Source organism: Medicago sativa, chromosome 5 (assembly GCF_051527215.1).
Source record: "Medicago sativa cultivar Bolivia chromosome 5, Bolivia_mono, whole genome shotgun sequence".
Classification (NCBI taxonomy): Eukaryota; Viridiplantae; Streptophyta; class Magnoliopsida; order Fabales; family Fabaceae; genus Medicago; species Medicago sativa.
The window spans coordinates 22,682,354-22,706,805 of record NC_140753.1 but is presented as its reverse complement, the minus strand read 5'-3'; the positions used below and the strand labels follow the sequence as shown (position 1 = coordinate 22,706,805).

At 35.1% G+C, this 24,452-nt stretch overlaps 2 protein-coding genes across 15 annotated transcripts; one reads left to right on the top strand and one right to left on the bottom strand.

The window, feature by feature from the left end:
• Positions 1-7,966: 7,966 nt before the first annotated feature.
• On the top strand, positions 7,967-10,403 carry LOC146921078 (U-box domain-containing protein 18-like). Its single transcript, XM_085714500.1, has one exon. It carries the CDS (start codon positions 8,067-8,069, stop codon positions 10,134-10,136), a length of 2,070 nt encoding a protein of 689 aa, XP_085570626.1. The 5' UTR covers positions 7,967-8,066; the 3' UTR covers positions 10,137-10,403.
• A 3,326-nt stretch (positions 10,404-13,729) lies between these two features.
• Positions 13,730-21,089, bottom strand: LOC146921077 (splicing factor PWI domain-containing protein / RNA recognition motif (RRM)-containing protein). 14 transcript variants are annotated; one of them, XM_085714490.1, is made up of 9 exons: positions 20,483-21,089; positions 19,781-19,867; positions 19,511-19,672; positions 18,776-19,229; positions 18,454-18,606; positions 16,868-17,285; positions 16,060-16,731; positions 15,363-15,967; positions 13,730-14,188 (listed from the first exon to the last, which is right to left on the bottom strand). In XM_085714490.1, exons 4-9 carry the CDS (start codon positions 18,998-19,000, stop codon positions 13,937-13,939), a joined length of 2,325 nt encoding a protein of 774 aa, XP_085570616.1. In that variant the 5' UTR covers positions 19,001-19,229; positions 19,511-19,672; positions 19,781-19,867; positions 20,483-21,089; the 3' UTR covers positions 13,730-13,936. The 14 variants fall into 14 exon arrangements, with proteins under 14 accessions (XP_085570616.1, XP_085570612.1, XP_085570621.1 ...); XM_085714486.1 differs by having other exon boundaries at positions 18,776-19,052; XM_085714495.1 differs by having other exon boundaries at positions 18,776-19,032.
• Between the last annotated feature and the right edge of the window lie 3,363 nt (positions 21,090-24,452).

Genomic DNA, 24,452 nt, shown 5'->3' with positions numbered 1-24,452 from the left:
TTTTAATATACGAGAAACAAAAAAATGTGTTTTTTACTGCGAGGAGAGATATTTTATCTATGCACGCGTATATACGATGAATACATAATTTTTATATTGACTTTTTATTTTCTAATTGTAATGCCATTTATTTAAACATTAATGATGCATTGTATTTGTAAGCTTACTTAGTTGGTATAAACATTGTATAATATATACATCATCAAGGTTTGAATTCCGCACACCACACTTATTCACCTTAAAATGATGAATTTTTATCCACTAGACTACTTGAAGAAGAAAAAACAAATTAATGATGCACTAGTATTGTAAAGTGACATATAAAAAATAGGGTAAACAGTGCTTTTAGGCCCTGTAATATAGGACACTTTTGGGTTTAGCTCCTATAAAAAAAAAAATTTAGATTCCACCCTCATAAAAAAAAATTTGTTTTGGTTTTGGCCCCTGACCCCTGTGACTCAGCAGAATCTATGAGGTGGCACTGACGTGACAATTTTTTTTGAATGCCACGTGTGTAAATGAATGTCCACGTGGCATTTCAGATTTTTTTTAATTAAAAAAATTTTAAAAAAAAAAATTTTAAAATTTTTTTTTAAAAAAATAAAATAAAAAAACGAAAAAATTCTGAAAAAATAAAAAAAATTCTGAAATCTGAATTTTTTAAAAAAAATTGGAAAAACTAATAAAAATGAAAACAAAAATCTGGAAAATTTTAAATATAAAAAATAAAATATGGTAAAATTAAAAAAATTCTGGAAAAAATTAATAAATTTCGAAAAATTCATATTTCCAAATTTTTTTCAATACCGGAAAAATGAAAGAAATTCACATTTTTTTTTCGGAAAGTACTTGTCATTCAACCGTATAACGGAAAAAAATTCATAATTTTTTTCTTCGGAAAGTACTTGTCATTCAACCTAAGCTCGGAATACACAAAAATTGAAAGAAATTCATTTTTTTTTTGAAAGTACTTGTCAATCAACCGTATAACGGAAAAAAATTCATATTTTTTTTTTTCGGAAAGTACTTGTCATTCAACCTAAGCTCGGAATACACAAAAATTTCCGGAAAAAATACTAATGAAAATTTCGAAATTTCGAAAAATACACAAAAAACCTAAGCTCGGTTTATAAATACACATATTTTTTCCCTTATTCTCGGTTTATAAATACACAAAAATTCCCAAAAAAATTTTTGGAAATAAATACACTGAAAAAACCTAAGCTCGACATATATAGTAATGAAAATTTTGAAATTTCAAGAAATACTAATGAAGATTTCAAAAATTTCTTTTTTTTAAAAATGATTAATCTTCATGAAAATTTCGAAATTTTTTTAAATATTTTCCAGAATTTTTTCACAATTTTTATTTTTCATTAAAATTTTAATTAGAATATTTCCAGAATTTTAATTAAAATTTCGAAAATTTTAATTAAGATTTTTCTTTAAAATTTCGAAAATTTCATTTTTCCAGAATTTTAATTTTTTTCAGAAAATATTGAAATTTTATTTTTTTTCAGAATTTTTCATTTTATTAGATTATTTTATTTTTTTAATCATTTTTTATTTTTATTAATTTTTCCAGAATTTTTAAACTTTTTTCCGTATTTTTTTCATTTTTATTAATTTTTCAATTTTCCAGAATTTTTTAATAATTTTATTAATTTTTCATTTTTCCAGAATTTTTTAATATTTTCAGATTTTTTTTTCAATTTTTTAATTATTTTAAATTTTTCCAGAAATTTTTATTTTTTTTATTTTGTTTTAAAAAAATAAAAAATGCCACGTGTACCCCAAAAAAATATAAAATAAAATTAATTATACAGTCAGCGTGACACGTCATCAAAAAAGTGACGCAACATGCCACGTCAGCGCCACGTCAAAGATTCTGCTGACTCAAGGGGGTCAGGGGCCAAAACCAAAACAAAAAAATTTTATGAGGGTGGAATCTAAAAAAAAATTTTTACAGGGGCTAAACCCAAAAGTGGCCTATATTACAGGGGTTAAAAGCACTGTTTACCCAAAAAAAATATTAACGATGCACTGGTATTTTGAAGTGACCTATGTTAAAACATAAATATTTTTTCAAAGTGGTGTATAATGAAATACGAACGGAGTACTTCATAAAAAAAAATACGAAGGAAATGTTATTGTAAAGTGACACATAGAATAAAACTTAAATATTTTTTCAAAGTTATGTATAATAAAATACGGAGGGAGTATTTGACCTAAAAAAATATGAAGGAAGTGTTATTTCAATTTTAATTATAAAAATTAGTTTTCTTTACTCCCTCCGTTTCAAAATAAGTGGTTTTGGCACACAGATTAAGAAATGGAATGAAATAATTATTTGATATAACGCTTTTACTAAACTGCCCTTACTTTATAAGAAAAAGACAAAATTAAAGTTGCATTGAAAATTGTGTGAGAGAAAAGTTGGAGTATTTATTGAAGGTAAAGTTGGAAGAAAAAAAATTAAAGTTGTATTGGAAATGTAAAGTGACATTCATTTTGAAACGGAGAGAGTAAGAGATAAAAATGATATATATATATATATATATATATATAGAACATATACTATGAGAATGTCATTTCTATATGAGAATGATGAGAATGAATACAAGCCATCAGATCTAAATAGATGGTTCAGATTAAAAGTTCTATTTTAATTAACACATGTGTTTTTCCACACTCAATCAATATGTGAATCTTTCATCTTCTCTATTCCATCATCATCAACGCCGTTCTCTCTCTCTCTCTGTCCAGGAGGTTCACCTAATTAACCTACCATAACATAGAGATTAATAAGCATTCATTCCATATTCTTCCCAGAATGGGATTCAAGCATTCTGTCACTATGTAACTCTCGTGATTTTCAATTAAATTTGTCATCAAGTAAAATTAATTATATTATATCATTTCCTTTGTCCATCTATATTTTAATTTCACAGCAACGTTGCAGGAAAAGAATTTCCTCCCACAATCCTCAAATGAAACTCTTTCAAGTAAAAATTCACTTCAAGAATTAATTAGATATAACTACCAACGAACTGTCTTTTTGATAAGCTGTCAAACTGAATGAACAAGTTGTCATAAAGAACCGAAAAAACTATAATCCAAAAACAAATGATTTGTTGTTTCCAACAATCTACAACCACCAACACAAAACTGAGACTCCTGAAATATAATATCTCTTCGAAATAAATCCTCCTTAGTTGGCAATCTATTTCGAAAAAGCCTACTAGCATACACCGATACCTTCAAAGGGACATCCCTCTGCCAGAAGAGATCTGATGAAACTAAATCATGATAGGGAACCCTGTTAGTGAGAATGTGGTATGCACCACTAACTGAATACCCAACATATGGATAAGGGACCCAAGTCCAAACATCCTGAATATCAACCTGCAATGAAACAGTCAACAATAAAGCAATACACTCCCTTACCAGCTCCTCCTCTCATGCCTACAATCTTTTCCTCCACTTCCAAGCCTCACCACCCTCACCCCACCCTAAAGCAAACATATCAACTACCGTCAACAATAGATTTATGGACAAATCAAATAAACGATGAAACCTATCACGAAGTGGGATATCTCATACCCATGTATCCAACTAGAATAAAGTAGTAGCACCGTTACCGACATTAAGACGCAAATTGTTGGCAAACCAGCCACCCGCTGCCTCACCAACACCGTCACAGATACCAACTATATCCCTCCACCAAACTCACCTTTCCCTACAACCCTCCTGCAACAGCCCCCAACTACACCATGTCTAGCAACCAAGACTCTAAACTAGAGACCCTATGTATCAACCACCAACGTCCAACACCACTTACCCAACAATGCAATATTAAACTCCCTAATTCTCCTATCCCTCAAAACACCAACTTCCTTGTCCAAGCAAATGGACTCCCAGTTTATCCAAGAAATTTCATATGATCTTCACTCCCCAAAAAAATGAAGTAAAAGAGATTCAATAGAGGAGATTATACACGAGGGAGCTTTGAAGAATGAAAGGGCATATACAAGGAGAGAGGTCAGGACAACTTAAAGAGAACAAGGCATCCACCAAAGACAAATTTCTGCTTTTCCAACTAGACAGATGAGACTTAATATGATTTACCACCGACTTCTAAAAATTCAACCGAAGAGTATCACCACCAACACAGAGGGCCACATACAAAACAGGCAAACTTGTAACCTTACAATTCAACGCCAAAGCAACTTCATGTAACCAAGACCTACTAACATTCACTCTTACAAGCTCTCTTTTGTGAAAATTCACCTTCAACCCAGACATAGCCACAAAAAGATGAAGAACAGCGTGCATAGCCCAAACATTTGCTCAACTTCTTTCACCTAAAATCAGTGTATCGTCTACAAAATCGAAGATGAAAGATAGGTAATTGTTGCTCCCGACACACCGTCTAACCTGAGAAAATATTATTGTTAACCATAGTCTCCATCATCACATAAAACCCCTCAGCCGCCAAAACAAAAGGGGGAAAGAGGATCACCCTGACGCAGTCCACGATCCAAAGGTAACTCCTTATTGGGACTACCATTAACCAAAACAAAAGCAGTAGTCGTGCCAACACAATCTTTCATCCATTTCCTCCAAAGATTTGGAAACAAATTCTCTCTTTTTTTGTTTTGAATTCCATTTTATTCATTTTTTGAATATTTTTGCTTCTTTATTTCTATTGTACCCCATAACATCATCCAAGTATTTCCAGTCTACATAATCACATGCCTTTTCAAAATCAACCTTAAATAATAACAATTCTTTTTTCATTTTTTTTGGCCTCATCAATCGCCTCATCAACAACTAGAATTCCATCAAGAATTTGTCTACCTTTCACAAATGTTGATTGAGTGTCTGAGATTACACTACCACTAACACTTCGTAATCTATTAGCTAACAATTTCGCCAGCACCTTATACAAACTTCCCACCAAAGAAATCGGTCTAAAATCATTTAAAATATGCGGACTATCTTTTTCCAAAACGAGAGCAATGAAATTACTATTTATACCTTTCAAAAGTTTGTCGTTTCGATGAAAATCCAAAACAAATCGCATAAATCAACCTTCATATCAATCCAAAAATCTTTAATAAAACCAAAATTGACCCATCCGATTTCGGACACTTGAAACTGTCACAATCCTAATCTGCAGCTTTAACCTCTTCCAAACAAAAAGGCCTAAAGAGATCTTCCCACTCCCCATTAATGGAGTAGCAAATATCCTTAATTAAAAAATGTGTCGGTAAATGAGAAGTGTGAATGTTTATAAACTAGCTTTAACCTTCATCGACAAATAATTTAGTATTTTTCGTTATTATATGGGTCTTCGTATTCCTCTTTGATTTTGGATTAGAAAAAGAAAAAAAGTTGAATGTGAGAGTGGAGAGAGGATTATAACATGATATTGATTAGCTAGGAAAATAGAATAGAAGAGAACTAGGTAGATTAGATTGAAACTACAAAGAATTCAGTTGGAAATGATCTAGGTCCTGGATGGAAAGCACAGGTATAGAAAGCATGTAGACTCTAATTTGGTGACCCAAATAGCGCATAATCAAGAAGAATCCATTTTTACTCAAAAAAGAAAAAAAAAAGAATCCATTTAGGCATTTACGGTGGTGTTAACGCTGCTAATGTTCATGTGACATTAATCTATACATGCATGTTTTTCTTTATTTTATTTTTTCTGGTACAAGCATGGTTTTCTTTATTATTAAACTCTCTTTATACCTTCTTATAAGCCAAAAAGTTTAAGATGGTCACAAACACATAAAATATACTTAAACACGCACTTATTTAAATTTAAAGATAAAAATATAAAACAACGTGATTAATTAATTTTTCTTTTAATTTTTTTCATTTATATGTATGTCTGAATATTTTTAATTTAGGGTTGTGTATATGTAAAAGTTTTTCCTTATAAACATTCATCGTATATTTGTTTATATATATACACACACACTATGAAAAGGTGGTTGTATTATTAATGTATATCTTGTGTATAAAATTTATAAAAGTAGGATCTAAATTTGTGGCAGCAAAGTGACAGAGAATACAAGCAATATAGTTGAAAGAGCTAAACAACTTAAGTATACTTAAAAGAGCTAAATACTTGCTTGTGGATCGGAGGACTGCCAACAAGAAGCAACAACAGCAAAACATGCAGTTTGGAAACGCAGCTGTTGTCACGCTGCAATCTGCAGAACAGCTGTTGTCAGGAATGTTGGGCATATAGGTGGAAGAAACCAATGCATGCAAGATTTAAATGCAACATAGATGCTTTCTTTTCGGCTTCCACAAATAGGTTGGGTATAGGTATGTGCATCCTTGACAAAGAGGGGCCTTTTGTATCTAAAACAATGTGGTTCATCCCAGTATGTTTAGTAGATGTAGGAGAATCATTTGGTTTGTATCATGCTATTCGGTGGATCATACATAATATATGGCTACCAAGTGTTGGTTTTGAAGTTGATTTGGAAAGAGTAGCTGACTACTTCAAGCGGAGCAATGGAGACATCACTAAATTTGGAGTTATTATGGATATTAATAACATACATTATTGTTCCCTTTATTTAACAAATTCGATCATGTTAAGTTTACTAGGAGACAAGCGAATAAGGTTGCCCATTAGCAAAGACATCCACTTTTTTAACTAGTTTCCATATATTTAATGATGTATGTACATGTATTAACGATTTGATTGCTAATGAAATGCAATAAACATATTTTTCTTATAAAAAACAATTTATAAATTATCTTTTGTATATAACTGTACAAGTACTAACTCGAAATTATTAGGTACGCATTATCATTGGGGTCCTGAACCCGACAACTCCACTTGTGTGTCGGTTTATAATGGTTTTGATATTTCGTCTATCTACCAAAAAATTATTTCAATATTTGAAATCAAATTTATATTTAAAAATATAGCAAAGCATCTAGTAATTTGAAGGAGTATTTAGTATATAAGAAACATATTTTTCTTTCTATAAAGCTTTTTATAATTAGAGACGGAAGGAGAATGATAAATCGATTCAAACCACTCAAAAGATGGCATGATTAGTTTGGGACCTGCAACAAATTTTTCTAATTCGAAATAAACCAAATTAGAAAAAACTTGATTACTTCAACTTCAGATTTGATGCTGTAGACAGAAAAAAGTGAGGCTCATACCAGAACTCTTGTTTTTAGAAAGAACCGATACTTTCAAATTCATTTTTGTGTTTTAAAAAATATATTTATTTATAGTGAAAGACAAAATCCTTAAATAGAAGCCAACTTTTTTTGCTTAAATATATGATCTTTTAAAATCATATTTTGATGAATGAAACTTCTGATAGTTTGGTACGTGGTGGGTATGTGAAGGGTGTTTTGGGAAATTCATATTTTAGGAGAGGAGTAGAGTATAATTGGAAGATACACCTCTAATGGTGTATGGGTTAAAAATTTCTTTTTGCCATAAAAAGTCCTCCTCTAATGAGCCTTATGAGTTCTCTCAATACAAGAACAAGGTCAAATAGTCACTTGCCATTAATTTCTTATTGACTTAAAAATCAAACAATCATTCAACCAAAATGTACCACTCCTACTATATTTGCCTAAAATACTTGACTTACTTTAATAAATGGAAAACCCAAATAATTTAGCCAACCCAAAGCCAAATTTTATTCATTTCCTCAAATCTCAACGTTGAATCTTACTAATAAATATCACGTTGTCATCATCAATGCATGTCGACACACACTTTCTCTATCTGACTCTACGTACCTTCAAAAGCACCTTCCCTTTCCATATTTATTGTCCACGCGTCACTTTCTCACCACCCTCCTTTCACATTATCCTAAATCTAACACACTAAATCTTCATCAAATCATCTTCCAACACGTGTCCCTCCTTTTCCATTCCTATAAATACCCGAAACCTACGTAACATGAAACAAACCAAAACAACACAAAGTTTCGATTTCGAACACAGAAAAATCCAAACACAAACCTGAAACCCTTTTAACTATTTTTTCGTCGTTTTCCATTTTCTACATGATCCAAACAGAAAACGGATCGGGTCGTCGGATATTGAACTTGCCGGCGGTTCATCCATGTATAAACATTGCTTCCTCCACCCTTCTATCTTCCCTCATCAATCTCTCCGACAAGATTTCCAATTTCCAACATAAATTCTTCTCATCCAACAAACGAAATGCTAGAAATGCGATTCGTTTGATTGGTCTTCTTCAACCTTTCCTCCATGAGATCTTATATAATCATTCAAATCTTCCGGCTCCGGTGACCCTTTGTTTTTCTGAGCTTCATGTCATCTTCCAGAAGCTTTTTTTCTTGATGGAAGATTTGACTTGTGAAGGTGGTAGGTTGTTTTTGTTGATGGAGTCGGGTCGGGTTTCATCAATGTTTCGGGTCTTGTTTAGATCCGTTGCAAGTGCTCTTGATGTTTTGGATTTTGATTCTGTTGAGGTGGGTTTGGAAAGTAAAGAGGAGGTTTTGTTGGTGATGAAGCAAGTGAGGGAGGGGAGGTTTGAATTTGAGGTTGATGATGAAGAGGTTGTGATGTGTGTTAAGAAGGTTTTGAACCTTTTTGAGAAAAGGGTTGCTCCAAAAAAGATTGATTTGAAGAGGGTTGTTGATTATATTGGGGTTTGTGAGTGGAATGAGATTAACAAAGAGGTGAAGTTTTTGGATGGTGAAATTGGGTTTGAGTGGTTGAATGATGAAAAGGAAAAGGTGGGTTTTTTGAGTAGTTTGATGGGGTTTATGTGTTATTGTAGATGTGTGATGATTGAAATTGTGGATTGTGAAGAGGGTAAGAGTGGGAAGAAATTTGATACAAGAAGGGAAAGTGAGATGATTTTGAGTTGTTTGAACTCGGATGATTTTCGATGTCCGATCTCTTTGGAATTGATGAGTGATCCTGTGACTATAGAAACAGGTCACACTTATGATCGATCATCAATTCTCAAATGGTTTAGAAGTGGAAATTCAACTTGTCCAAAGACAGGTAAAAGTCTTGGCAATATTGAATTGGTACCTAATTTGGTACTAAGGAAGTTGATTCAGCAATATTGTAATGTCAAAGGCATTCCTTTTGCTGATTCAAGTCGTCGGAGCCGCGACATTACTAGGACTGAGCAGCCTGGAAGTGCAGCAGCAGCAGGAGCAATGAATCTCTTGGCTCGTTTTCTTTGTAGAAGTCTTGACAATGGAAATGTGGAACAGAAGAACCATGCTGCCTTTGAGGTAAGGGTTCTTACCAAAACAAGCATTTTTAGTAGGTCTTGTTTTGTAGAATCTGGTTCAGTTCCCCTTCTGTTGTTGTTGTTGGCATCAAGTGATTCATCAGCACAAGAGAATGCTATTGCAGCTCTTTTAAACCTCTCAAAGTACGCCAAAAGTAGAAGTGAGATGGTTGAGAATTGGGGATTAGAAATGATTGTTGGTGTCTTAAACAAAGGGATAAAGATTGAAGCAAAACAACATGCTGCAGCAGTGTTGTTTTACCTTGCTTCAAACCCTGAACATGCTAACTTAATAGGGGAAGAGCCAGAAGCAATTCCCTCATTGATCAGTCTCATCAAAGATGACAACAAAAGAAGTGTAAAGAATGGTTTAGTTGCAATTTTTGGCCTGCTAAAGAACCATGAAAATCACAAGAGGATACTTGCCGCTCAAGCAATTCCTTTGTTAGTTAACATCTTAAAAGCATCTGAAAAAGAAGGCCTTGTCACAGACTCACTAGCAATTCTAGCAACTCTTGCAGAGAAAAATGACGGAACATTGGAAATCCTTCGTTTCGGAGCTTTGCATGTAGCTGTTGAAGTTATGAGCTCTTCTTCCACTACTTCAAGATTAGGGAAAGAACATTGTGTGTCTCTGTTGCTTTCTCTATCAATAAATGGTGGAGAAAATGTGATTGCGCATTTAGTAAAGAGTTCTTCACTTATGGAATCTTTATATTCACAACTAAGTGAAGGAACTTCAAGAGCAAGCAAGAAAGCAAGTTCTCTCATAAGGGTCCTCCATGATTTTCATGAAAGGAGATCCTCTAACTACAGGACATCAGTTATTCCACGAGAACGATTCATTCATGTATGGTAAATTTATTAAACCCAGTATATTTTTTCAACCTGGGTATTCTTTGATTTTTTTTAGTGATGTGAATTGTAGATATTGTATATTGTATAAAATTTATTCACCTTTTGTTATTTGTACTTGATATTAGCTCATGTTTTAAAGAGCTAGTATTTTTATCAGCTTCTGTTTTTAATCATGAAGCTTGTACAAATTATTGTAATTTCTTTTGTATTATCAAATAAGATTGTATGATCTCTATTCAATATTAATCAAGATTAATATTCATCTTAATCTCTTCTTTTCTTGTACATATAGCAAACAAAAGCTTTCTTCTCTTTCTTTTCTCCTCTTATTTTCCAGTCTGTGTTATTGTAAAACCATTCGAGGACGAAATGACTCAGTTAAGTGGCTTGAATTGAGTTTGAAAAGACTGAAATCTTTAATGTATAATCAGTTAATTATTGAGTTATCATCATAAGAATAACGGCGTATCCAGACTTGGAAGTGTGCATTTTTTACGAGGTGGACGTCGAGGAGATGGAATGGTAAGTATCGCTATAGTAAATTAGAGTTGAATGTATATGTAGTTTATCCTTTCAATAGCATTTACTATATGTTATATCCTTCACCATAGCATTTCTCTGCAGAAAGAGGAGAAAACTTGTCTGTTAGGTGCAGATTTTGTTTTCCTTCTATGTATGTTAAAATCAAACAGTTGAAATATTTAACTACATAAAAACAAAAATCAATCGTTACAAACACAATCTTATTTTTTTCTCCTTTCATTTAATTCTACTTCTATCGTTCCAAAGCATGCAACTTGGTGAATTCGGCCTCCGGAAAAAGTTGAAGTCGCATTAACACGCCACCCAAATTATGATAGCAATATCATAATGATCATTTTAGGGCAGATTTTTCACTCATTTTTTCACTCATGGTTATCTAGTTGATTCTAGTTTTCATGATTAGTCCTAACATGTAAAATGAATTTGAAATTGCAATGTTATAAGTGAAAAATATGAGCAGGAGCTTAGATAAAATTTGAATTCGCCCCCTGCTGTCGAAACCAGACAAAAAAGTCACAAGACATAAATATTTGATATTTTTTATAAGGGAAAAGTTTTACAGTTTAGAACTACATCTTGCTTGACTGCACCACCATATGAGGTACTTGGTGGTGTATTTCAATCAACACAAGATTGAGGACTGTTCTCTTCAAAATCAAACAAAACATAGAGAACCAGAAGTCCACGACAGTCATCAACAAATAAAAGATCAGACTATTCACATGACAAAAATTACCACCGGAGTCTCATGAATAAAGAAAACGGGGTTTTATCAAAGATAACTGATTGAATCTTGAAGAAATATAAAGTATATGAATATGATTATGCAGCAATCTTATAGTTTAAGGCATCCACATACAAAAAGATGTTTGTAAAAACATAAATCTAGCAGAAAAGGAAAAGGGTGGAACATACAAGTACAACCACCCACAATTCATGATTCGGAGCTCAAAGTAAGCTCTGTCAAAGCAAGCCTTGTCTCCACCTTCTTTAATTCAAAGATAAGTTTCCTCCACATCTTGAGAACAAACATTTCGGCCTCTTCACCTAAAATGACCTGAAGACGCTCTAGCATTTGAGATGCTTTCATGTGTTCTTGTGTACATGAGACAATATAATCTGTCAATGTATTTTCTTCTTCCCCTAAAAACTCTTTGATTTTCTTTAAAATCCACGGTCTCATTCTTTCATGTAATTGATGCTGAAAAAAAAAAAAAAATAACATTGTATGATCAAAAAGTTAAAGCATAAAACTGCACTCTCTACTTTATAAACTACACAATCCAACATAATCAAAGCACGTACTAAAAGCACAGCGAAAACATGCATAATGTTAAAAAGTATTGTATGGTAGCATAATCCTAAGTTCTAACATGCTTATCAATTGGCTGGTTTGTTTTGGTTGCTTGGCAAGGTCTACCTACTAGGAGCTAACCAAAAAGGTCGAGTGAAGCGTCATAGAGTACATTTGCCGGGACATCGGCTCATAGAGGCAGTGCTATGATACCGATCACTTTGTGTTTATGATAACGGTGAATACACGGAATGATTACTCGATTAAAAATTGACAGGATAAAAAACTGAAACTGAGTACCTGGTCGTATAGTGCCCAATTGATCTCATATGAGAACAACTCCTCCTTGGTCTTTGGTATCATATCCATTAACTGTTTCGAATCCAAAAGGGTAATACATTAGTTTTTACAAAATAATTAATAATAAACACTAGTAAGCATTAACATTAGTTTAACCCTAACATGGATTCATAGGTACGTTACTTACTATAAACATAAAAAATTCCTTACGTAGAATCAAATTCATAAATTAAATTAATAAGCTAGATAAGGGAACTTACCAATTCCTTCAATGAGATCAGCGGCCAAAGGAGAGAATAGAAAACTTGCATACAATTGATTTGAAGGGGGTTCGGCGAAAGTTTTCTCTTCTTCTAGCTTTATATAGTTCTCTAATGTACTTACCAAAGCAAAACTCTCTTTTACCCTTACTCATGAATATTCTCTCTTTTTATCTTTTTTTTTAACGCAAACAAAATCTGATCGGTTGCAAAAAAGAAACAATACAATGAGAAATTTTTTCGATCTATTACATTCCTTTGTTACGGTTTTTCAAAAAAAAATATTAGAATCTAACAAAAAATAGTTTAAAAACAGATTTACATAAAAAGTTGTTAACAGTGACTTCTAAAAAAATAAATAGATTTTTTTAGAGAGAGAAAATAAAAGTCTAAATATAGAACTAATTTTGTACTTTTTTAAAAAAAAAAAGACCTAGTTTTGTAACAAAAAATCTTTTATATAGTTGTATTCAAATAAACTAAATTATTTTTCTTTAAAAGTTATTTGCACATTTCAGATGTCATCCATATAGGATTATCATCAATTTTTAACTCAAGTAACCGATCTTTGAAAAGATACTAAATAAACAATGCACGAGAGATGTCCGTATTGAATTCCTATTTTTAGGTGAAATGATTTTCATAAATTGTTTTAACTCATCTGATTATAACATTTATATCTCACGAAAAGTCCATTTGTTTTAGTTATCAAAGATACAAAGCTCCTATTAAAAAGAAGTTAATCAAACAACATGAAGATTCTGGTGAAGAGGGAGCTTCCTTCACAATAGAGAATTTTGTTTCATTTAATAATGTGGGAAAGTCTACAAAACACAGATACAAGATTACTTTCATTGGAAGCACTACTTTACACAAAACATCTAACAAATTACAGCAAATTTATCCAACTTCACAAAATTTCAAGAAATTTTTTTTTTGCTACAGACAATGGGTGTTTTCATAGATTGGAACTCATCACTAAACATACAAATATAATATTAACCGCATTCCTTTATTAGATGTTTCACAGTTTAGAACTAAATCTTGCTTGACTGCACCATATTGGAGGGTATACCATCTTTAGAGAGGCTATTTCATAATACAAGATTGAGGACTGTTCTCTTCAAAACCAAACAAAACAGAAAGAGCCGGAAGTCCATGACAGTCATCAACAGATAAAAGATCTGACTATTCACATGACAAAAATTACCACCGGATTCTCATTAATAAAGAAAACGGGGTTTTATCAAAGATACTACTTGAATCTTGAAGTAATACATACTGTAAAAGGTAGATGCTTATGCAGCCATCTTATATTTTAAGGCAGCCACATGTAAAGAGATGTTTGTAGAAACATAAATCCAGCAGAAAAGGAAAAGGGTTACAAATACAACGACCAACAATTCATGATTTGGACTTCGAAGCAAGCCCTGTCTCTACCTTCTTTATTTCAAAGATAAGCATCCTCCACATCTTGAGAACAAACATTTCAGCCTCTTCATCTAAAATGACCTGAAGACGCTCTAGCATTTGAGATGCTTGCACGTGTTCTTGTGTACTTGAGACGATATAATCTGTCAATGTATTTTCTTCTTCCCCTAAAAACTCTTTAATTTTCTTTGAAATCCACGGTCTCATTCTTTCATGTAATTGATGCTGAAAAAAAATAACATTATAAGATGAAAAAGTTAAAGCATAAAACTGCATAATATCCCCATAACTAATGTAATTCTTCAATCTTTATGTCCAAAACCTTACACAACTACAATAATATCCCCATAACAGTGATGGGTATCAAGCAGTATGAGGTGCTCGGTGGTGTATATAAATGGCTTAGTTCTTCCCCCTTGATAGCAAGCTTTTAAGGGAGTGTTACCTAAGTTCTTATATACTTCTCAATGAATTGGAGTGTTACCTACAGAGGAGCTAACCAAAAAAGCCGATTGAAGCGTCATAGAGTGCATTCGCCGGGACGTCGGCTCTTAGAGGCAGTGCTATGATAGTGAACAGGGACTACTAGGGCAATGCTTGGTGTAGTACTTACGTGGCTTGGTTCTTCCACCTTGATAGTTGATTTTATGGGAGGGTTCCCCAAGATCTTATATACTTATCAAATAGTTACTCCCTCTGACTGAGTGTCAAATTTAAAAACAAACAAAAAAACAATAAAAATGTCCCAAAATGAGCGTCATTTTCAGTTTTTATTGTAATATTAATCACTCTCAAATCATTCTATTCCACTTTGGGTTCATGATAACGGTGAATTCACCAAAGCTTAGTATGGTTGATTAGGTAAATTGTTATTCTTTCTTTCATTTATAATTGTTCACCTTACCTTAAATTGTGTGAAACAGCCTAGTATGACACCATTAACAAGGACTGAGGGAGTATTGAATTATACCAATATGGCTCATTATGCCAAACAAAAGATATTAGACGTCAACATTTTAATTACTTCAAGACCAAAATTATTGAATCCCAGTAGCAGTCGATCCTAAAAACACTATAGTGAGACGGTGAAACGTGGCAGCAAGAGTGAGAGACAAAGTGAGAGACGGGGAAGCAGTAATATTGTATTTGTGTTTTATAATTGCAAAATTTATCAAATACCCCAACCAAAAATCCCTGAAATTTAAATCTTTTAAGTTTTTTTTTTTTTTTGGAATTTTATATCATTTTACGTCTGGTGTGGCGTTATCTCAAAACTGCTACCCTACTGCGTACTGTGGGCAGATGCCTGCTCTGCTATGCCATTCTAGTGTGCTGTTGACTACACTATCAAGACCAAAGGATTACTAAATTCAAAATCTACAGTTAAAAAATCAAGTACCTTGTCGTATGCTGCCCAGTCTATCTCATATGAGAACAACTCCTCCTTGGTCTTTGGTATCATATCAATCAACTGTTTTGCATCCAAGAGCCTCCTGCTGTTATCATAAGTCTTGTTTTTCTCCAACCCATGATCTCGATCCCTGTCACGGTCAGACTTTCTCTCCCTGTGTTCATCTCTGTGGTTAGTGCCGTCTTCATCACTCCTATCCCTGTCCCGGTGGTTGGACTTCTCATTCGAATGCCTACTTCTATCCCGTTCTCCATCCAGTCTCTCTTCCTTGAAATTGGTACTAGATATACGTTTTGCAAACTCTGCAGCTGCAGCCAAATTGGGCGGTGTTGGCCCAGAAGGAGCAGGTTCAACAGCCTGCAACTCTTCTGTGGAGTAATCAATTGGAACCAAAGGCCTCAATTTTTTATCCTTGTGTGCATCATCGTCTTCATCTTCATGGAAAACAGAAGGGACGGCTGTTCTTTTTCCAGAGCCAACCAGACCAAATCCCAACTTCTTCAAAGGAGCATTTCCACTTGACTGAGTATCAGTTGTGGCTACGGATGCCATGGTGGATTCATCATTGGTAGTATTTAGTACATTAGCATCACCTGTAACATAAAGCATGAACCCCATTAGTAATGAGAAATAGAGGAAAAAAAAATCACAGATTTGGAGTAATTACAAAAATTGTCGATAAGACCTTCATGATCATGATTAGAATCAGCTACAGTTTCTTGTACAGCAACAATATTGTTCATTTCATTAGTAATCTCTCTGGTAGCCATAGTTTCGTCCCTGCCATTTACAATATGCTCTGTCAACAGCTTCAATGCATCTCTCTGCCGCTTCAGTTGTTGATCCTCCTCATTTCTCTTTTTGGCCTCAGCAATTTCCTCCTCTTCTTTTTGTCTGTCAGCCAGGTCATCTTCCTTTTCTCGCAGCCTCTTCTTTCTCTTCTCCTCTATCGCATTTCTACGCCACCTCTTCCTAGAATCCCCATCATCATCCTCTTCATCGTAAAGTATTTCCTTTCTCCGCTTGCGTTCTCTGTCCTTCTCCTTCTCTTTTTCATATTGACGTTCTTTTTCTTTCTCTCTTTCTCTATACTCCCATTCCTTCAATTGTAATTCAAACTGACGCTCAACTTCCTCAATCCTCCGTTTTTGTTCCCTCTCTTTCCGAATACGTTCCCGCTCAGCTTCTCTTTCATATCTCTCAAGTTCTCTTTCCTTTTCTCGTTTCAGTTCCCGTTCCCTGTCTCTCTCCCTGCTTTTCCTGTCATGCCTTCTATCAGGGGTTTCAGGTCTATCATGTTCACTGGTTGGTTTCTTATCACCGTTTGTCTCTCTCTCATTTTTCTCTTCAGCCATTTCTACAGAATTTGAAAAGCAAAGCAGATGAATAATAATTTTAAAAATAAAAAAGTATCCTGATGACAGAATATAGCCCAGCTGAGAACCACTCTCAACAGATAATAGAGATAGCAACCAAAGTGTTTTACCCCTTACCATTCTTCTTTGTATCCACATCAGAGTCTCCTTCTCTTGTTTTAGTAGGTTGTTCGGAAGTTGAATCCACAGAACCATCACCAGTTGGCGGTAGAGGTGGTGGAGGCAAAGGTCTTGAGTTCAGCCTCTCCTCTATCATCTGCTTGATTTTTTCTAAAGCATCTCGATCAACTTCCCTATCTTCATCCGTAACAATGCCAAAAGTTGCCACATCATGGGTTTTCTTGTTCACTGAATCATTACCCTCCTCCTTATTTGAGTGCTCCACATCAGGCTTTGCATCCTCCTTTACATCAGAAGTTTTCACAACTTGATCTTTTCCAACTTCTGCTGCCTGAGTTTCCTTTTCCTTTGAATTCTCAGTTTTCTTTTGTACATACCTCTCCAGATAGTTTCTCATAGCTTCATCTACATTGATCTGTCAACAAAACATTGAAGATAAAATGGCTAAAGGCCTCAAATGCAAAACCACTGAAAAGGAAATACTTGTGCCAAATGGTTATTAGTATGAGAATATTCTGCCTCATTCACAGAAATTTAATACAATATGTTACCAGGAATAACGTTGATACATTTACAAATGCCCAAAATGATCTGGAAGTGTGATTGAATTGTTATATGATCATATATCATGGTATTCTTTCAATTTTTTTAAAATTTCAAATATATATTAAAATATGAACCTAACCCTCTAAATCCTCCCCCAAACAGACTCTTAGCTTCATCAAAACTTCAAACTGTTCCTACTCCCAAAAAAACAACACCAAAAACTGAGTAACACATAGAAAAAGCAAAAGTTGGCGTTATAAGATATAAAAAATCTTGCCAGCATCTTATTGTAATTTAATATCTTAGATTATCCTATAGAAATAGATTATTATCTTAGAATATTTTAGATTCTCTCTTTAAGGTTAGTTTCAATATTTCATTGTTACTAGCACGATTCGTTTCCCAACTTAATTAGGCATTGTAGTCTTGTATTAGTATAAATATTGGTTAGTGGTCAGTCTTTTCGTATAAAACCATAATCATCCGTCATATTAAAACATCTTCATAATTCACAGTCTTAGTTCTTTCATTTCTCTGTTGATCTAAAACCCTAGAAGGAATGCAACCTTATGTGCAAAATGGGCAAAAAGACATGCAAGAAAATAATAAATTTAATAAAAATGTCAGAAAATAATGATGACTAGTTTATACCAAAATTTAATACTAGAATGACTTGGACTCATGACAAATGAAGGTTTTATATATCTCCTCTATACAAACCCTCACATCTTTGATAATGTCAAGTAGATGTCAAGAAACAACGACATGCACAAATGAGTACCAAACTTTTTATTCGTGCATCAGTGGCAAACTTAATCATCAATAAATTCAATCACATTAATTTTCAAATTCATTAAAATAACTCAGATCCTTGACTAAAAGTATAGTTGTTTCCAAAATCAAAATATCATGTTCAAACCTTTTACCTCGCAATATAATTAAAAGGTAGACTTATATGCCGTGTAACATCAAATACAAATAAAAAGTGCCGTGTAACATCAAATACAAATAAAAAGTAGTTGAAGATGAAGACATACCACTAATTCTTGGCCATCAATATTCAATTTGGTAAGGAGACGTAAAGCACGGAGAACCCCTTCAGCAGTATCGAACTCATAAAACCCAAAACTTTTAGGCGTCCCACTTGATAAATCCTGAGGTCTTTTCCAGCTCTTGATATTCCCACACAGCTTAAAAGAAAATAACAGAATAAGAACACTATAAATATACCAAAACATTTACAGATACCACATGTCTAGTAGTTACGATAAGAGGCTAAAAAGACAATAAGAACACTATTGATGGCTAAAAAGACAACAAATGACAAAACATTCAAAGATATCAAACTTAGAAATTTACTTTAAGGAGAGAAAGCATGAACTCGTTCTCCACAGTTGGTGCAATCTTGCCAATGTAAACAGTGGTATGTTGCTTCTCAGCTGGAGTAACACTAGGAGGAACCACAGGTCTGACAACAGGAGGAATAATAGGGCGTATTGAAGGGATCCCTGCAACAGGCGGGCGTGATACTGGAAGCACATTGATTGCTCCAGGAAGGCGTGGAGGATATACAGGACGAACCATGGTTCCATAAGGAGGTGGATAACGAGGAATTCCTGTACATGGCAGAAAACATCTATGCAAATATATTAGAGCAGATCATGAATGAGTATACACAGTAAACAAATAAAATATATACAACAGTGAAGATATATACAAAAAATATGTGACGATCAATGGAATGCTGTTACCACACATCAAAAGCATAATAGAGATGGCAGCACAGCTAATAATCACCAGCTGAAATGACAACCTGAAGAAAACAATAAAAAAATACTATCGAGTTTGAAATTCACGGATGTCCAGAAAGTGCTTACCTTTGACTGACAATTTGAAACATAGCAGGCTTCTCAAACCCTCCCATCCACCAATGGAAAATAGTAACTTTCATAATCTCATGCATACATGATTTACTAAGAAGGGAGTTCTAGTTGAATTATAAGTTCTTTTTTATATATATGAACCCATGTTGCAGCATAAATAATGGAATGAAACTGCATTTGAGAGAAGAGAGAATTGAAAAGATTGCAATACCTCATGACAAAAGGCCAACGTGCATTCAGTTGCAAACATGGTCGGCTTCTGGAATTCATAAAGCCATTCAAGGTAAAGTAGTATCCTTATAACTAGCAGAAAGTGGCCAACTAAAATGAACATGACACAACCATACATTATGTAGATCGACGATAGAACAACCTGTTTTTATTGATTTGAATTAACTTTCGATTACCAAGATCACTCTTCGTTTCGAAATCATCATTTTAGTAAAAAGACAATCAATAAACTAGGCAAATATATGCATACCAAAAATGAGTTGTAGGAGGGAGGGTGGGTGTGTCTTTAACCAATATGGAAGCCTTCCAACCTTTTGTCATCGAATTGAACAAGACACTGTAGGAGAATTGAGAAACAATCCCGTCATCGATACCCTATCTAACCATCAATAACTATTTTTCTAAATCTCTCCTAACTCATCCAAATTGAAACCCCTCACCATTACAAAACAGAACACAGTAGCTATCAATACAAAACTAAGAGTATGTTTGGATTGACTTATTTGAGTTTATCTACTGACCTACGTTCTGTGAGACTTTTTGGGAGAACTTGTGAAAACAATTTATGACATTGGCCATAACCTGTTTTCAATTTTCAGCTTATTTTAAATAAGCTTTCCAAGATAGCTTATAACAACAGCTTATAGCTTATACAAAACAATTTAACTTCATTTTATCTTTTGCTATAAAAATAGATTATACATGAACACTTATCTTATCGTGATATTAAGTGTTTAAGCTACAAATAAACTGTTTATCCATATCCAAACAAGATCTAAATAGGTGTTCTTTTCGCACTACTAAACACCGTCAACAACAAATCTTCACAAAATTCACAGCACCAATATAAATATACAATCAACAGTCAAAGAATAAACATTAATTAATGAATGCATAATTTCACACACAAGAAATCACAAAAACAATGAAATAAAACAAACGAATGACCCACCCGCAGGGTTAATAGTTCCTTGAGGATGCATAGCGTAACCATTCGGCATCGGAGCAAAAGGTCTCATTGCAGGATTACTCCCGGGAATTTGATACGACATCATTGGCTGCATCTGCGGCATCGGAACTGGAACCTGCACCGAACCGGATACACCAGGAGGTTGATTAGGGTTTTGGTAACCACCAGGTGGATTCGGCAAAGGAGTGAACTGCGGTAATTGAGCACCAAGCGGACGGAAGGACGGTGCAGAAGGAGGAAGAACACCGGGAATTTGCGGCGGAGCATATAAAGTAGGAGGCGGAGGAAGCGACTGTGGATTGGAATTAGGGTTTGTAGGGATGGGGATTGGTGATGGTGTTGAAGATTGCGGTTGCGATTGGGATGATTGGGGAATTGGATCGGGTGGATTAGGGATTGGGTTAGGAGGTGAAGGTTCTGAATTGGTTTGAGGATTGGGTTGTAGGGTTGCGGGAGAAGATGATGAATCCGCCATTGTTGAAGATGAATGAGTTTTTTTGAAGAGGGTTAAGAAATTTGAAGAGTGAGAGATGAATTAGGTATTTTGGTTTGAGATGGTTTCGTTCGTTGTCTTTGGGTGACCTAGATTTAAATAAAAAGTTGTTAACAGTGACTTCTAAAAAACCAAATAGATTTTTTTAGAGAGAGAAAATAAAAGTCTAAATATAGAACTAATTTTGTACTTTTAAAAAAAAAAAGACCTAGTTTTGTAACAAAAAATCTTTTATATAGTTGTATTCAAATAAACTAAATTATTTTTCTTAAAAAGTTATTTGCACATTTCAGATGTCATCCATATAGGATTATCATCAATTTTTAACTCAAGTAACCGATCTTTGAAAAGATACTAAATAAACAATGCACAAGAGATGTCCGAATTGAATTCCTTTTTTTAGGTGAAATGATTTTCATAAATTGTTTTAACTCATCTGATTATAACATTTATATCTCACGAAAAGTCCATTTGTTTTAGTTATCAAAGATACAAAGCCTCTATTAAAAAGAAGTTAATCAAACAACATGAAGATTCTGGTGAAGAGGGAGCTTCCTTCACAATAGAGAATTTTGTTTCATTTAATAATGTGGGAAAGTCTACAAAACACAGATACAAGATTACTTTCATTGGAAGCACTACTTTACACAAAACATCTAACAAATTACAGCAAATTTATCCAACTTCACAAAATTTCAAGAAATTTTTTTTTGCTACAGACAATGGGTGTTTTCATAGATTGGAACTCATCACTAAACATACAAATATAATATTAACCGCATTCCTTTATTAGATGTTTCACAGTTTAGAACTAAATCTTGCTTGACTGCACCATATTGGAGGGTATACCATCTTTAGAGAGGCTATTTCATAATGCAAGATTGAGGACTGTTCTCTTCAAAACCAAACAAAACAGAAAGAGCCGGAAGTCCATGACAGTCATCAACAGATAAAAGATCTGACTATTCACATGACAAAAATTACCACCGGATTCTCATTAATAAGAAAACGGGGTTTTATCAAAGATACTACTTGAATCTTGAAGTAATACATACCGTAAAAGGTAGATGCTTATGCAGCCATCTTATATTTTAAGGCAGCCACATGTAAAGAGATGTTTGTAGAAACATAAATCCAGCAGAAAAGGAAAAGGGTTACAAATACAACGACCAACAATTCATGATTTGGACTTCGAAGCAAGCCCTGTCTCTACCTTCTTTATTTCAAAGATAAGCATCCTCCACATCTTGAGAACAAACATTTCAGCCTCTTCATCTAAAATGACCTGAAGACGCTCTAGCATTTGAGATGCTTGCACGTGTTCTTGTGTACTTGAGACGATATAATCTGTCAATGTATTTTCTTCTTCCCCTAAAAACTCTTCAGAGTAGGAGGCGCCTTCCATCAGAGTTGGAAGTGAAAAGTCTTCCCCCAGAGCGGGAAGCCAAAAGTCCTCCTTCAGAGTAGGAGGCGCCTTCCATCAGAGTTGGAAGTGAAAAGTCTTCCCCCAGAGCGGGAAGCCAAAAGTCCTCCTTCAGAGTAGGAGGCGCCTTCCATCAGAGTTGGAAGTGAAAAGTCTTCCCCCAGAGCGGGAAGCCAAAAGTCCTCCTTCAGAGTAGGAGGCGCCTTCCATCAGAGTTGGAAGTGAAAAGTCTTCCCCCAGAGCGGGAAGCCAAAAGTCCTCCTTCAGAGTAGGAGGCGCCTTCCATCAGAGTTGGAAGTGAAAAGTCTTCCCCCAGAGCGGGAAGCCAAAAGTCCTCCTTCAGAGTAGGAGGCGCCTTCCATCAGAGTTGGAAGTGAAAAGTCTTCCCCCAGAGCGGGAAGCCAAAAGTCCTCCTTCAGAGTAGGAGGCGCCTTCCATCAGAGTTGGAAGTGAAAAGTCTTCCCCCAGAGCGGGAAGCAAAAGTCCTCCTTCAGAGTAGGAGGCGCCTTCCATCAGAGTTGGAAGTGAAAAGTCTTCCCCCAGAGCGGGAAGCCAAAAGTCCTCCTTCAGAGTAGGAGGCGCCTTCCATCAGAGTTGGAAGTGAAAAGTCTTCCCCCAGAGCGGGAAGCCAAAAGTCCTCCTTCAGAGTAGGAGGCGCCTTCCATCAGAGTTGGAAGTGAAAAGTCTTCCCCCAGAGCGGGAAGCAAAAGTCCTCCTTCAGAGTAGGAGGCGCCTTCCATCAGAGTTGGAAGTGAAAAGTCTTCCCCCAGAGCGGGAAGCCAAAAGTCCTCCTTCAGAGTAGGAGGCGCCTTCCATCAGAGTTGGAAGTGAAAAATCTTCCCCCAGAGCGGGAAGCCAAAAGTCCTCCTTCAGAGTAGGAGGCGCCTTCCATCAGAGTTGGAAGTGAAAAGTCTTCCCCCAGAGCGGGAAGCAAAAGTCTTCCCTCAGAGTGGGAAGCGCCTTCCATCAGAGTTGGAAGTGTAAAATAAAAAGTCTTCCCTCAGAGTGGGAAGCACGCTTTCCCTCAGAGTGGGAAGTCCGATTAAAAAAGCGCTACTACTACGACATCAACGAAATCTACAAATCGACAAGCGCCCTAAACGTCAAAGGCTCTGGCGGGGTGGAAAATCGGCAAATCGACTCCATTAGAAAAACAAGAGAATGGAAAAATAAAGTCTCCAAATCGCCAAACAAATGAAGGTCAACCGAGCCGACAAAAGTCGCCGGAACATCAACGCCAAAATGTTGAGAATCTGAGGTGACACAGTCACCTGAGCATATAAGAAAATAAGCACGACAATTCAAAATCGTTGAAAATCGCCGAAGCATCAAAAGTAATAAAATTGTTTATGTAAATCTCTAAAACGAATTCGACAAACAAAATTGATGCAAATTTAATGAGGAATCGCCATAAAGAAGTCAACTCGTCACGACGTACAAACCACTTCGCCTTGTCCCAAGACTCGTGCTTGGGGGGCTTTGAGAGGTCGACCTATAAAACAATTCGAATATATACTCCCTGGGGGTCTCCGAAGAAAACGTAAAATCACCCTAGGGCGACTCTCCAAGTTCAGACAAACGACGCCCATAGGCACATACGTACTAAAAACAAAACATTAAGCAAATTCAAACACTTCGTCTTGTTCCAAGACTTGTGCTTGGGGGGCTGTGAACCACCAAAACCTTCCTAAAGACTTAAATGACCTCTAGAAGGTCCAGTCCCATGTTATCATCACTTCGCCTTGTCCCAAGACTCGTGCTTGGGGGGCTGTGAACCGTCATAATATTCCTAAAGGCTTAGAAGCCCTCCAGAAAGGCTCTAAGACCTCCAGAAAGGCTCAGGCGCCCTCCAGAAGGGCTCCTGAGACTCTGGCGCGCTCGCCTTGAGGCACCGCCCTTCTAGGCTTCTAGAAACCTCTAGAAACCGCCTAAAATACATAAATACCCCTGTTGCTTGGGAACCAAGCAACCGAAACCCAAGCCCATGACAGGCTATAAATACTACTCTTGAGAGCATTCTCAAGGCATCTAATCAT